The 13613-nt window shown below is 42.4% G+C and overlaps 1 protein-coding gene across 1 annotated transcript in view; it reads right to left on the reverse strand.

Annotated features, from left to right (window-relative positions):
- The window catches only part of LOC123522542 (mastermind-like protein 2), a 14673-nt gene extending 3310 nt beyond the window's left edge, over nt 1-11363 (reverse strand). Inside the window, exons 1-2 of the mRNA XM_045297745.1 lie at nt 11164-11363; nt 2062-2173 (exon numbers count right to left, since the gene is read on the reverse strand). Coding sequence (XP_045153680.1) covers nt 2062-2173; nt 11164-11283 — 232 coding nt within the window. The 5' untranslated portion in view covers nt 11284-11363. The remainder of the gene's footprint in view (nt 1-2061; nt 2174-11163) is intronic.
- Nucleotides 11364-13613: the final 2250 nt, after the last annotated feature.

The raw sequence follows: 13613 nt of genomic DNA on the forward strand, positions 1-13613 counted from the left end.
TGCTAGATGAGGCAGGAATGGTTGACTGCTTTGTTCATTGTCAGTATAAAATGTCCTTGTGCATTGTAGGAAAGCCTCACCACCCACCCAATATCCAAGTCCCTCATCTTCTTAAGCCCTTTAACAACCTCATTTCCTAGCAGTGTGCCAGCTGATGAAAATGTTATGGGTAAATTCTGGCTGAAGGTGGATAGGGGCACGCGATTCGGTGGATCATGCAAGAAAACTGTTTGAAAAGAGGAGTCTGATTCACCTGTGAGAACATTTTGCCTTTTATCTTTTTCCTTCCTTCTCGCTAGCCCATAGGGGTCAAGGCTGGTGGTGTAGTGGCCGTTGGCAAACACTTGCCAGGGACGGTGGCACGGAAAGGCAGAAGCAGCCTGTCTTTCTGAAAGTACTGTGGGGCCACCAAACCAGCCCTAGACTAATGTCCCTGGGATTCTTCCATCTGAGTAGAAAAAGAACACTCCACATATTCACCTTGAATTGTGCAAAATATTTTAGACGGCACTCAGTTTCAATAAGGCCCACTTATTGTTCATGGTATAGAAATACAATGTTCAAAATAAACACTAGCTTGTCTTTCAATCTCTTTTAGGACAGAATCTAACAGAGAATCCCTTTTCTACTTTATACTATTTTACCTTCAAGAAAGACCCCTACTAGTAACCATTTCCATTAACCAAAATAAATCTAAAGAACATTTTTGGTTTTTATGGAAAAATGCTTAAAGTGAAACTAGTGTTCAGCATTTGTTAGGCAGCAAGTCCTTAAAGAGGCAGCATGGCCTCTGAGCTGGGGGCGTGGCTTCACTAAGCCCCCTCCTACCCTGAGCATCTCAGCAGGGAGGCACCACAGTGTTGAACTGTGCCTGTGAACACTCCAGAGGAATGCTATCTTAACGCGTACGTGTTGTTTGGCTGTATTATTTGGGGAGGGGGTGTTAGGAACTCCCAAGAAGGTTTTCCAGTGATAAAATTATGATAATTGCTTGCTTGCTGCATTTTATTGTAGCTTATGAAAGGTTACAGAATAACACTGTACTTTTGGATGGGGGGGGGTGGTATATATTAAAGCTGTGTTTAACAGTATCAGAACATATTAATATGTAGGAATATTCACATGTTCTTTTTAAAAGATAATCTTTATGGATTGGTAACAAGTAAAACAGGTAATTTGGGAAACTCAAAAAATAAGTTATATTTACGTTGAAAGTGCTTAGAGAGGCCTGGGCCAAGAGACTTGCCCAGACCCTGAAAAGAACACACAGGAGTAGCAGAGGTGAGATTTGGGGAGGGGTGTGTTTATTATCTAAGTTTCGTTTCTGAGTCCATGCCAACTGCTAGCTTCCCTGAAGAATAAGGTGCAAATGTGTCTGTGGGTTTCCAAGGGTATAAATCTTTACAGGAGCAGAACACCTCCTCCTGAGAAGTAGCTCCTGGAGTTGAACTGCTGACCTAGTGGTTAGCAGCCAGACATGTTATCCACTACAGCACGAGGGCTCCTAATTTATACAGAGAGGGTTACTAAGAAGTTTTTCCTTGGATTTTAAATACAATTCACCTTCAGTGCTTTTGACAGGTTACAGAGACTTAATTTGCTTTTAAATTAGTTCGTGGTGACCACACTCTTTTCCTTTGAAGAGGAAACCTTGGGGAGATGGACCCAGAGGAGGAAATAAACAACAATAAAATTGGACTTTATGTAAATTAAAAGGTGACAGTTTATGAGGGGCAAATGTTTGCTTACATTATATTTACTCGAATCAAGGTAGGCTGGGAGAAGAACGGCCAGACCTAGCACTTGTCAATCGTTGAGCTTTCTGAATTCTAGCTGGGTTGAAGAGTAGGGAGATGTGGATATGGGGAAAGAATAAGCAAGACAAGCTGAAGAAAGAGCTAAAATATATTCAAGTTGTCTTTGTAGGAACTAATATGGGGGGTAGTGGAGGATTCTAGGAACGTAGTTTCAATAAACTATGAGATGAGGAAAGGACGGAAAATGAAAACTGAACGCTTTCTCATTTTCAGAGTTCTGATTTTAATTTATAAGCACACTTACCAGAATATTGAGCAGTTGGCTGCATATTTCCCACGCTTCTTCTTTGGTCTTTATAATCTGGGGGTGGCCTTGTCAAATGTCTGTTTATCTGATCTTGTGGAGGAATTTTCTCCTTGAAAACAGAAATGAAAATGTGATCAATTTTAGATAGGTACTTCTTCCCTTGTAAAAAACTATGCACAATTAATTCACGAAAGTAAGAATACAAAGGGACTTCAAAAATTCATGGAAAAATAGAATGAAAAGAAAAAGGATATGTATATATAAACTTTATTTCTCAACATAAGTTTCATCAGGGACAGGACATTTTTGTAAGTGATGATACCAGCCATGTAGTCCAACCCTAAAGAATTGGCGGTCTTGGAAATTTAGCCATGCCAATGTCGTCGTGTCTACATTACAAACTAATGAAAACTGGTGCCCTTCAAAGCGTTTTCTTAAATTAGCAAACAAAAAGAAGTCAGAAGGAACTGAATCAGGACTACAAGGAGAATATCTGATTTTTCCCATCAAAACTCTTGCAAAATGGCCTTGCTTGAGGAGAGGAATGAGCCAGAACATTGTCACGGGGGCTGGGTGGGGTGTACAACTCTGGTGAAGCAATCCTGCACATTTGTCTTTTTCATGTATTTTATTAGCTCCTTTTGGTTTTACAATTTTTTTCCTGGGAATTTTTCTGCTAAAGTTTTGGTTAACTTTCTGAAAACCCTCTCAGAAAAGTAGATATTATCTCTCATTGGCCACCCATAATATCAAAAAGCAAAATGCTTTCAGCATCCCTAAAAAGCAAAAAACAAAGACCTGTTACCACGACCTTTGTCTTGACTATACCATTTCCACCTGTTGGTAGTCATTGCTTTGATTGTGCGTGGTCTTCAGGACCACATGGATAAAGCCATGTTTCATCTACTATTACAATTCTTCCAAGGAATTCTTTACGATCTTGAACTCACTTGTTGAAACTGTCCATCGAAAGCTCTGCTCTTGTCTGCAGCTCCTGTGGGAATCCTGTTTTTGTTCCCTGAGCAGTTTCTCAGCACGAAGTTCCCAGTCAGAATGGCGTAAACGGAAGCAATGGAAGGATTTATGGTGTTGGCTATTATTTTTGCTAGTAGTTGTTGCCCCCTTCAATGAAGGCATGAGAAGGATTAATTTTTTCCTAAAAAAATTCAAATGGGTGGTCTGCTACTGAGAGTTTTCATCTTCAAGACTGTCTCGTCCCTTCTTTAAAAAAAGTATGCATTTGTAAACTGTTGGTTTCTCTGGGACCCCGTCCTCATAAACTTTCTGTAAAGCATCGACAATTCTAGCATTCTCCCACCCAAGTCCATAAATGATAGTGTTTGCTCTTGCTTTAATATTAGTAAAATTCAAGTTGTTCTTGTCAAACTGGTATGTTAGCCTTCTTAGTGCCTCACACTAGATCTGGTTCAGAGATTTATAACAAGTTAGTGTGAGCTCATTTTGGGGAAAAAGAAATTTGAAGCTAAGTATAGTTTTGTTTTGTTTTTTAATATTTTGCCTTTTCTATGAAGTTTTGGAAGGTCCTTTGTAGAAGAACAATCATGGTTTGTAAATCATGGACCTTATTTACCTGTCTTAATTCAGAGACCCAAACCGAAAAAAAGCAAAGCAAACTATTAGCCCACTAGTGGAGGTCAACACATATAGATCCTGCGGGGCAGAGTAGAAATGTCCCCTGTGGGTTTCCGAAGCCGTCAATCTTTAAGAAAGTAGAACGCCTCACCTTTCTCTCAAGGAGGGGCTGGTGGGTTTCAATTGCTGAATTGTGCTTAGCAGCCTCACCTGTAACCCATAAGCTGCCAGGACTCCTTAATTCAGAGACGAATCTTTTCCATTTCAATATATTTCCTGAATTGTAATTCCTCTTGGTCTTTAATATTCAACTTAGCGCTAAAAACTGTTCCTATTTCATTTTCTTGTGATTAGATTTCAATCAGAACTAAATTTAAGTTCAGAGACAGCATTTGTAGTTCAGCCTATAGCAGACCTTACAATACTTTGGTGGAAGCCAGTTGCTGTCGAGTGGTCAGCTGTGGCTCACAGTCACTCCAGGTGTGTTACAGGCGCACTGTGCTCCACAGGGGCTTCGGTGACTGATTTTCCAAAAGATTGTCAAGTCTTTCGTGGCTGGTGCTTCTGGTTGGGCTTGAACTGCCGATCTTTCAGCGAGCAGCCAAGCACTTAATTGCAGCACGTCGGACTTCGGCACTTAGATATAATTTTGGTTCTAAGGAGTAGGAAGCACACACGTGAAACTGTCGGATAAAATACAGGGCATTCTTTACTTTTATTTGCTAAACCTGGCAATCTGACATAGGAGATATTAAGAGAGAGCTAGTGGGCATTGACCTGGAAACTACATGCATGCTACCTCATAAAGAACTGTCAAAGGTAGATTTCTTGCTTACAATTTCGTGGATGAGGAAATGGAAATTAGTGAGTCAAGTAACCTGCCCAGAATCACATAGCGATGGCATACCAGATCTCAGCCACCAACCTAGGGACTTTCCTGTCACACAACACAGGGTTCCCGTGCTGCTCCTCAATGTCTCATTCTAAAAGCATACACATTTCCCAGGCTCCTCCACACACCCTACCCCCCCCCCACCCTTCCCCCTTCGCCCTACTCTTTTTGACTAAGCTGCCTTTATATGGTTTAGTTTGGGAACTAAAAGAGAAAGTAGGGGACATTAAAAATACTGTCTATGCCCTCAGTTGAAGACCACCAAGAACACCTTTTGGAGGTTATTATTATGGGGTTATTATTACTCATTAGAGTTAAGGAAAACACACATCAGGCTAGACCATGGCTGTCTCATTAGGAGGGTGTTAAAGTTCTTATTACAGGATTGAGGCTTTGATTGGGTGATTCTGTGGCGGGTTGTTCTCATTTGGAAGCTGCAGAAACTGAGGTCAGCGCCCTGATTGGGTCGTGAAACAGCAGTCATTCATTTAGCACGAGGGGGAATGCTTGGTATTTAGTTTGTGGGTTGTGCAGTGAGCTTGTTTGTGTCTGTTCTCAAACAAAATTATGTAGTGGCCTTACTTTGCCTCACTTCATGCTGGTCTCAGAGCACCCAAGTCTGAGCTAGCTCCTCTGTAAGAATGTTTGTGTCCAGCAGAGAACTAAATGGCCCGGCTGTGAGTGCCAGCTCAGGTCTGGCCACCAGGGGCTGCTCCTCCTTCCTGTCTCAGGATGAATCGGGTAGGCTTGAGAATCCCTTCACTGCACCTCAAAGCAACTTCCGTTTTCAGAGATTACAATAATTGACAAAGGTGGACAGAGAACAATATAATGACAGGAAGATCAATAAATAGAAAACAGAACTTTGTAATGGATAGATAAGTAAATGAAAGCCAAATATGGGCTGCCTGACTTTGAGCTCATTTAAACCAGGCATTTCTCAGTTCCCCACCAAATTTCAAGCTTTCTGAATGAAAATAGCCTACCAGAAAGGGGGAGAAAAATCCTAAAGACGGCAACAAACTAAATTCAAATTCTTACTTCTAAGGAAAAAAGACCTATGTGTAAATGAATCAGAAACATATGGATTACATTTCTTTTAAACATGGGTTTACAAAGTAAGGGGAAAGTGGTTGGCAAAACTCTTTTTTGGTTTTACCCAAATGTTTCTAAATGTTTAAGAAACAGCTTGAGATGTTTCACAAAGCCAAATGTGGTGAGGGTCAAGTATTCCTGTGACAAACTACCGGGCGGGGCTGACAGTTCTGAATTCCATGCCAAATACAGGGCTTTCTGACATCTTCCCTGAAGGTATCTATTGATCATTCTTTCTTTCTGATGTTCTAGGTTATTTCAGTTATTTATGCGGAAGAAAACAGGATTTTGGGGGGCGGCGGGTGGTGGTGGGATTTGGTTGTTCTCTTTCATAGACTCAGTTTCAAATCTGGATTATAGTGATGGCTGCTCAATCTAATTGCCGACGTACTTTTCCCCCTTGAGGGTTAAGTTAGGTTGTTCAAAGAGTTAACATATACATTTCTGGAAACTTGAGTTTCTTGGACTATTTGTTCACAATGAGCTGGAATTAATGACCTTCCATAAGAACATATCATAAAGCTCTCATGTGATCACTCAGTCCCGAAGAGTCCATCCAATATTGAATAGAAACATTTTGCAAGAGAAGGTAACATTCCCATCCTACCCAAGTGTAAGCTCACAGATGGTTTCTGCCATTACTTCTGTGCAACATCAAAGTTATCAAGCAATGTCTCCTGATTTTGGACCCTGAATGGTACAGGGAGTCCTTGGATAATGAATGAAATACATTCCTGTGCTTAATATTCTGACTTACACACACACAGACACACACGTGTGTGTGTGTGTGTGTGTGTGTGTGTGTGTGTGTGTGTAAGTCAGAATAGGCATTTATTTATTTGGCCTTGCTTACGTATAAGAAGAGGAGCCTTGGTGGAATAGTGGTTTATCCGCTGGGCTGCTCCTTGAAAGATGAGCAATTGGAAACCACCTGCTGTTCCAAGGGAGAGCCAGGAGGCTTTCCACCCCCGTAGAGATGGACAGCCTCGGAAGCCCTCAGGCCAGTCCGCCTCCGTCGCTAGGCTTAGCATGGGCCAGAATCAGCTTGATGGCAGTACTGTTTGGCGTACTGTTTGTTGGTGCAAAAATAAACCCTCAAAGCCTTTGCAGGGACTTAGAAGCTGCATTTACAGTAAGTGGAGTTGATTGTGATGAAGAATTTGTCGCAAGTAGAGGTTGGTTCAATCATTGAAAGGGAGTCATATTACACATGACCTATAGGGCAGGTAGCAGTCTTCAGTAATTCAGAAGTTTGCAATCTAGGGCCTGCCTGTACATACCTGCTCTGCTTTATGTGTATAATTATAGGAACTCCTCTATAATCATGTTATAAAGATGAAACCTTTATTCCTGTAGACATTCAGTTCAGTGTCTGGCACATAGTAGGAGCACAATACACATCAGTAATTATGTTCATCATAATTACGAAGTACTACTTATCTCTCCCCTGTGCCTTTCATTGACAGGAGCGGAAAGGGGAGTAAGGAGAACACACTCCCCTGAGAAAATGTTTCAATTTAGGCTCCTATCTGGTGTTGCCAACTGACTGCAAATGACTACAAAGCATATGCTAATGTAAAGTGCTATCAAAGACTGTTTCTTCCTGGATATGCTAAAAAGTGCCGGCACCCTCAATGGTGTCCAGAGGAAGAGACGTGTGAATGGTTTATAAAAAGGATGAAAAGGGCGGCAGCCTCATTCTTATTCATCTGGACAGCCTCTGCATTGCCCTTTGCACCTGTCCCAGTGGTGACTCGACTGGGGCTCGGTGGGAGCTAGTCCAGTGCCAGCCAGGACTCTCATGGACGGTGTCTGCTACTATTTCTTGTCTTTTAGTTTAAGAGCTGAAAACACAGACAGTCCACCTCTGCATACCATCCAATGAGTACCCTTAAGAACAGTCATGAAAGTGTACCCCATAAGTGAATCTTAGATTGTCTTTCTCTTCTGCTACCCTTCTTTCTAGCTATTAGGTTTTTAAAAAGCAAAACAACAACAGAAAGAGGGGGAAGGAAGGAGGACAGGAGTTTTGGAAATGGAATTCTTGGAAAATACATGATATTGCTTGGCAACCTAGTTAGGGGCTCCCTGAATCTTGCCTCTGCGGTGTATTGAAAGTCATCCCTCATTTCTCATTATTCCCTATTCAAGGCCCAATACACCTATTTCTTATGAGTCCTTTTCATGTGTGCTGGCTTCCAAACATTTCATTCATCACTCCTTAAAAAACACATGTAATTGCTATTCTATTATTTATACTTTATGCAGGGAATATTTCATAGTACAGTTTCACATTAACCAACATATACACTCAGACTCGACCGTTTTGCTTCTGGCTACACTCTCCCTTGGAATGCTGGACCCACTTACTCTACCCACTTGCTCACTGCCACTGAGTTGATGTAAATCTTTATGGTAGCAGAAAGCCTCGTCTTTCTTCCTCTGAGAAGTTGGTGGGTTAGCTACCTAAGGAACACTCCATTACACAATTTCTCTAGGGCGGGTATAATCTTTGCTTCCACTACAGTTTTCCCTCACTCTGCTTGCTTTCATTATCATGCAAATCTGAACCTGAACTCCCAGTTTAAAATCCTTAGCATCCTCCCCATTGCTTTTCAGACAGTGCAAACTCTGGTTTGGCAAGTCCTAGCCTCTGGCCTCTCATCTGACCTTCTTGCCCATCACTTCCTTATCCCTCTGCATAGTCTATGCCTTGACAAATTCCATATCCTCTTTTGGGTCTTTGGATCTTTTGAATATGTTGGTTCTGTTGGCTGAACAATCCTCCACCTTTTTCCCCATCTCCATTTCCCTTTCAGATGTTCCATAGACATAACTAACTTCCCCTCTGAAACCATTTCAAATAATATCCCTGTACTCTCTCTGGTTTCCTTTCCTCTCTCTCTCTCTAACCCACTCTTAGTGTGGGTAGGATGCCTATTTTAAGTACTCCATGGATACCTTCAGGAGAAATATGAGTCTGTCTGTTCCAGCTAAGATTTATAGTCTTTCAAATCCTATAGAGCAATTCTACTCTGATATAGTTAAAGTTTATTGTGTCAACCTGGCTGATAAATACATGTGGGGTTAATCGAAGGGTGGAGGGATAAATAACTTGGTGAACCTCGCCTTTCGAGTTCTCTGGTTTTTTGCTTTCTGATGGTGGGGCCAGGGTGCAGCTGTCTTAGCCAGGTCCCTGCTTCACCTGGCAAGGCTCACTTCCTGCAAGACATCCCCGAGGAGAAGCCACATGGACCTACCCCTATGCAGCCCTGGGTGCTAAAGCAGCCATGTGGAGACTCCTGCCAGCGCTGAGATGCTTACATGTTCACTGATTGGGCTTTCCTTCTGCAGCCAGTGTCATTGCGTGTGTTTTGTGAGATGGAGGAGGACTTTGTGGATTGGTGTCGGATATATGGGCTAATGTTGAACTTATGGGCTTGGGCAGCACTGGGTTGGGATGTTTTCTTGATGGGCACTTAGTTTTTATATAAAACTCTCCTTTATACATATGTGTTTCTGTGGATTTTTTTCTCTAATGTATCAAGACGAACACATACTCTATCCTATAGACCAAATCTTACTGCCATATGGTCAATCCCAATTTATAGTGATCCTATAGGACAGAGTAGAACTACCCCTGTGGATTTCTGAGGCTGTAAATCTTTATGAGAGTAGAAAGCCTCATATTTCTCCCTTAAAGCAACTGGTGGTTTCAAATTGCTGAGTTTGGGGTTTGCAGCCCAATGAGTAACCTCTTCACCAACAGCTGGCATCAACTCAACTGCAGTGGCTGGGGTGGAGAACTAAACTAGTAGTTTCCACTCCACGAATTTCAATGGTTTATTCGACAGGAGTCCCTGGGTGGTGCAAACAGTTAAGTGCTCAACTACTTGCTAAAAGGGTGGTACTTCCCCCCAGAGACACCTTAGAGCACAGGCTTGGTGATCCGCTTCTGAGTGATCACAGCCTTGAAGACCCTTTGGCGCAGTACTACCCTGGACTCATCAGGCTGCCATGAGTCGGTCTTGGTGTAATGGCAGCTTCAACAACAACAACAGTCATTTGGCATTCTTAGCGGGCTCTAAGCGCCTTAAAAGCGAAGATAGGATCTTTCTTGTTCATGGCTGCATCTCCACTGTACATTAACATGTATTTATTAAGTGAATTATAGCATTTGTCTTACTCTGAAGGTCTGAATCCTTCACTATAAAGACCCATTCAGAATAAAATTTTCGATTTTGTTTTCCTCTTTTCTGCTTACATTGTTGTGATGGGATTGTTGTGCCAACATGGCTCCTGTGGGATCACAAGGGTGGAGTTCAGCCTGTCATTCAGGTTGCAGCTTGGAGGGCAACCGAGATAAATGGCTAGCTGGAGGCTGCTGGCCCCCGCCCCCACCTTCCTGCTCCCCTTCTTCTTCTCCTTCCTGATGGCGAGCCATGCAGTTGAGACCTGCCAGAGTTCTGGAGATGTAGCCACCACCATTGGATCCACAAGACTCTACATCCACTGGCCCGTGATCTTCCTGCATTCTCCATCATTGCATATAGCTGCGTGAGTCTGAAGGGAGATTTATGGATTAGTGTTGGACTTAGGGACTTGATTTGAACTGGGCTGGCATGATTCCTTGATATCCAATTATGCCTTGATATAAAGCTCTTTTTTATACATATATGAGTGTCTCTGGATTTGTTTCTCTCATCGACCCGGTCTAAAACAGTTGGTTTGGTTAACAACAAAGTTGTTTGTTAATAGAGTTGTTGAAATGAACAACTCTGCTTATTTCTTCTTCTTCTCTTTCTCCTCCTTCTTTTCCCCTGCCCTTTGGCCAGAGGGATAAAAGTGAAAGCTATTGGGGCCATGTTTTCTTTGGGGGCAGCTGGGGTTTGGATCGCAGTGTCTGAGTCAATCTGAGAATGACAAAGGGGTGAGCAGATAAATTCTGAAGAAGGGCTGATGCCTGGCTAGTGTGTGGGGAATATGACCTTGCCTTTTTTTCAAGACTGCTTACATGTGAAAATGGGATATGCATTTCCAATATTCTTTTAAGAAAATCCTCTATTGTAGTATGCTTTGATTTGAAAGTCAAATCTTAGTCTTGAAATTCTTCCTTGGCTTTTACAACTGCCTTAAAAACTCTTGTCTCTCTAAAATCAGTTTGGATTTGAGCTGAGCAAAATTCTGTCCACTTTTTTCTGCCCTACAAGGCCGGGGAGGACACTATAGTGATTTCTCTGGCCAGATTCATAATGCCATAATGTTAGTGGTTCTTGACATTCTTGGTCTGGGCAGGGCTAGTGAGCTGAGGTGTTGCACATTCCAACCCTCTACCACCTGGTAAATCAAGTTTTGTTTTGTTTTTTTCTTCCCCTCTCTGTAGCACTTCCCAGGTATGGAATGAGCTTCTCTTATAATGGAGATACCCTTATAGCTGCCACAGAAGTAGACACAGGGAAAAGGTGGTAGCTGTAATAGAAAAGAATGAAGCCCCTCGGTTAGTGGAATAAGAGTCTTACTGCATCGAGCAGCATCTGCGGCTGGAGAAGAAGTTGCTGTGTCTGCTCCATGATCTGCCTCTGGAGAGTCTGTTTCTTCCCCATCAATTGCTGACTCAACAGCGACTGCTGGGGGTTCATGTAACCACTTCCAGTGTTTGGATTTGAGCAGGAGTTGGGACTTGGGCTGGGGCCTGTCTTCTGGCCCACCACAGAGTGCTGATCCTAAAGGGGAGGAAGGAGAGAAACAACAGTGAATTAAAAGAGGAAACAATGCAGCAAATCAGAGCATATGTCTGGGTGCCAAACATTTTTCATCTTATTACCTATCAAACATAGCTAACAAGGTGAAGCACTGGGAATCACCTTTTAAGGGTAGAAGAAACCACTGCACATCACAGTGTCTACAGAAGCCATGGTAAGCCGTGACACTAGAACCAAAACCCAAACCAAATTCATTGCCATAGAGTTGATGTCGACACATCACAACTTTGTAGGACAGGGTAGAACCGCCCTGTGGGTTTGTCTGTCTGTGACTGTTTACGGCAATAGAAAGCCCCATCTTGCTCTTGTTGGAGTGGCAGGTGGTTTCAAACTGTTGACCTTGCAGTTAGCAGCCCAATGAGTAACCACTGGAAAGCTCTCTCAAGATGCTGCTGCTGAGACCTCTGTATTCCAGCATGTGATTAAGGGAACTGAACTTCAATCAATCAATCAATCAATCAATCAATCAATCAATCAATCAATCAAATAAACCATAGACAACCACGAACCCATACAGCAAACTTCTCCTTACTCAGAGCCATCATGCAATAATGCATCTGTCCTGTCCCCTAACGTGAGCACATACCCGGGCTGAGACTAAAATAAACATTAGGTTTCAGTTCAGGCATTCAGAAATTGAATCACCATTTTGGACAGATGGGGCCATGCTCAGCTTTTTGTGATGTGAAGGCTGGAAAGTCTGTGCGTTTCTGTTTCACAAACAGGCTGAAACGCGGAAGAAACTTCCCTTCTCAGGATTTGTTAATCAGTCCGTCAGCCGGTAAGTCAGGCGTCTCAGCCTTTTAACCCATAAAAGAGCAACCAACCAATTGACAATGAGAATAGGCTGGTGAAGACTCACATTGCACATTGAATAATTGGGGATTGGTGAATTCTCATTCTCATCCCAAGTCTCTACCAGTCTGGGGGCACTGACAGGTCAGGACTCATATAGGGGCAAAAAGCTAAGTCCAGTCAATAAGTTTCATTATTTCCCAGAATTATACATAGGATTGATCTGGGCACTTTGAGGGCTGTGAGAGAACAAGAAAACATGCCCCTAAACCTGTAGAATTTGCCATCTACTTCAGGGAGCAGATGCACATGGTAATGACAGAAGAAAACATCAGGTCAAGTTTTAGATAATGTGATCAAAGGACTAAAGCCAAAGACCCTCTCACACTTGCATGACAATTATCTGGGAGCGGGTTTATTACAGGTGTCCTGGACCTGCCTAGAGAGTCTCAGACTGTAGGTGTGTAGGTGGGGGTACTTGCCCAGGCGATTCTGGTGCTCATTAGTCATGAGAGTGCACTATAAGGAATATGGATGGATATATTGCAATAGTAAGATCCAGCTTTCATTCCCCACTGAGTTATATGTGATTATAAGCAAAAAAGAAGAAGAAGAAGAAGAAGAAGAAGAAGAAGAAGAAGAAGAAGAAGAAGAAGAAGGTAAAACTGCTCTCATGATGTCTGAGCAGTAATATCCCTTGCTGTCAAGTGGATTCCATCTCATACAACCCTAAAGGCTAGAATAAAACTGCCACTGTAGCCATAGGCTTTCTGGTGCTGTGCATTTTTATGGAAGCAGACTAACTCATCTCTCTCTTAGGGTGAGTGGCTGGTGTGTTTCAACTGCTGACCTTTGGGTTAGTAGCCAGTGCTTAACCCACTGAGCCATCTCAGTGGCTCAACTAATACTGTAAAGGGACTCTAACATCTCAAACTCACACACATAAATACACATATGAGGGGCTTCAAGAAGCCCAGGGGAAAGTTTAACTGACTTTGTGAAGCCCCTCATAGTCACATATGAAGGGAATTTTATTAACAGCATAAATTAGGTTAGCTTAATCCAGACCAGTGCCAAGTGTTTAGAGAGAGCTGGCTACATTTTAGTTATTAATATTTTGCTTTCTTTTAAACATGTTTATTGTGCAATTATGTAGATTGCAAAGATACAGTAGATGCAATCGCCATTATGAAGGAACTTATCCTGTAAGTATAACTAGTTGACAGATGTGGTATGTTTGCCCCCATCTTGATTGGTTCGACCAACTGGCAACAGTCACCATACCTTGTATATCAACAAGCCTTTTCCTCATTTCTATTATTAGCTTGGCCCAGGAAGGCAGTTGGTTGACCATTGATCTGGGAAGGTAAGATATAGCCACACCAAAGACACACTCACTTGCAGTTTTGAGA

This window comes from Echinops telfairi, unplaced genomic scaffold (genome assembly GCF_000313985.2).
Source record: "Echinops telfairi isolate 266 unplaced genomic scaffold, ASM31398v2 ScPeMD7_7421;HRSCAF=8459, whole genome shotgun sequence".
Taxonomy (NCBI): Eukaryota; Metazoa; Chordata; class Mammalia; order Afrosoricida; family Tenrecidae; genus Echinops; species Echinops telfairi.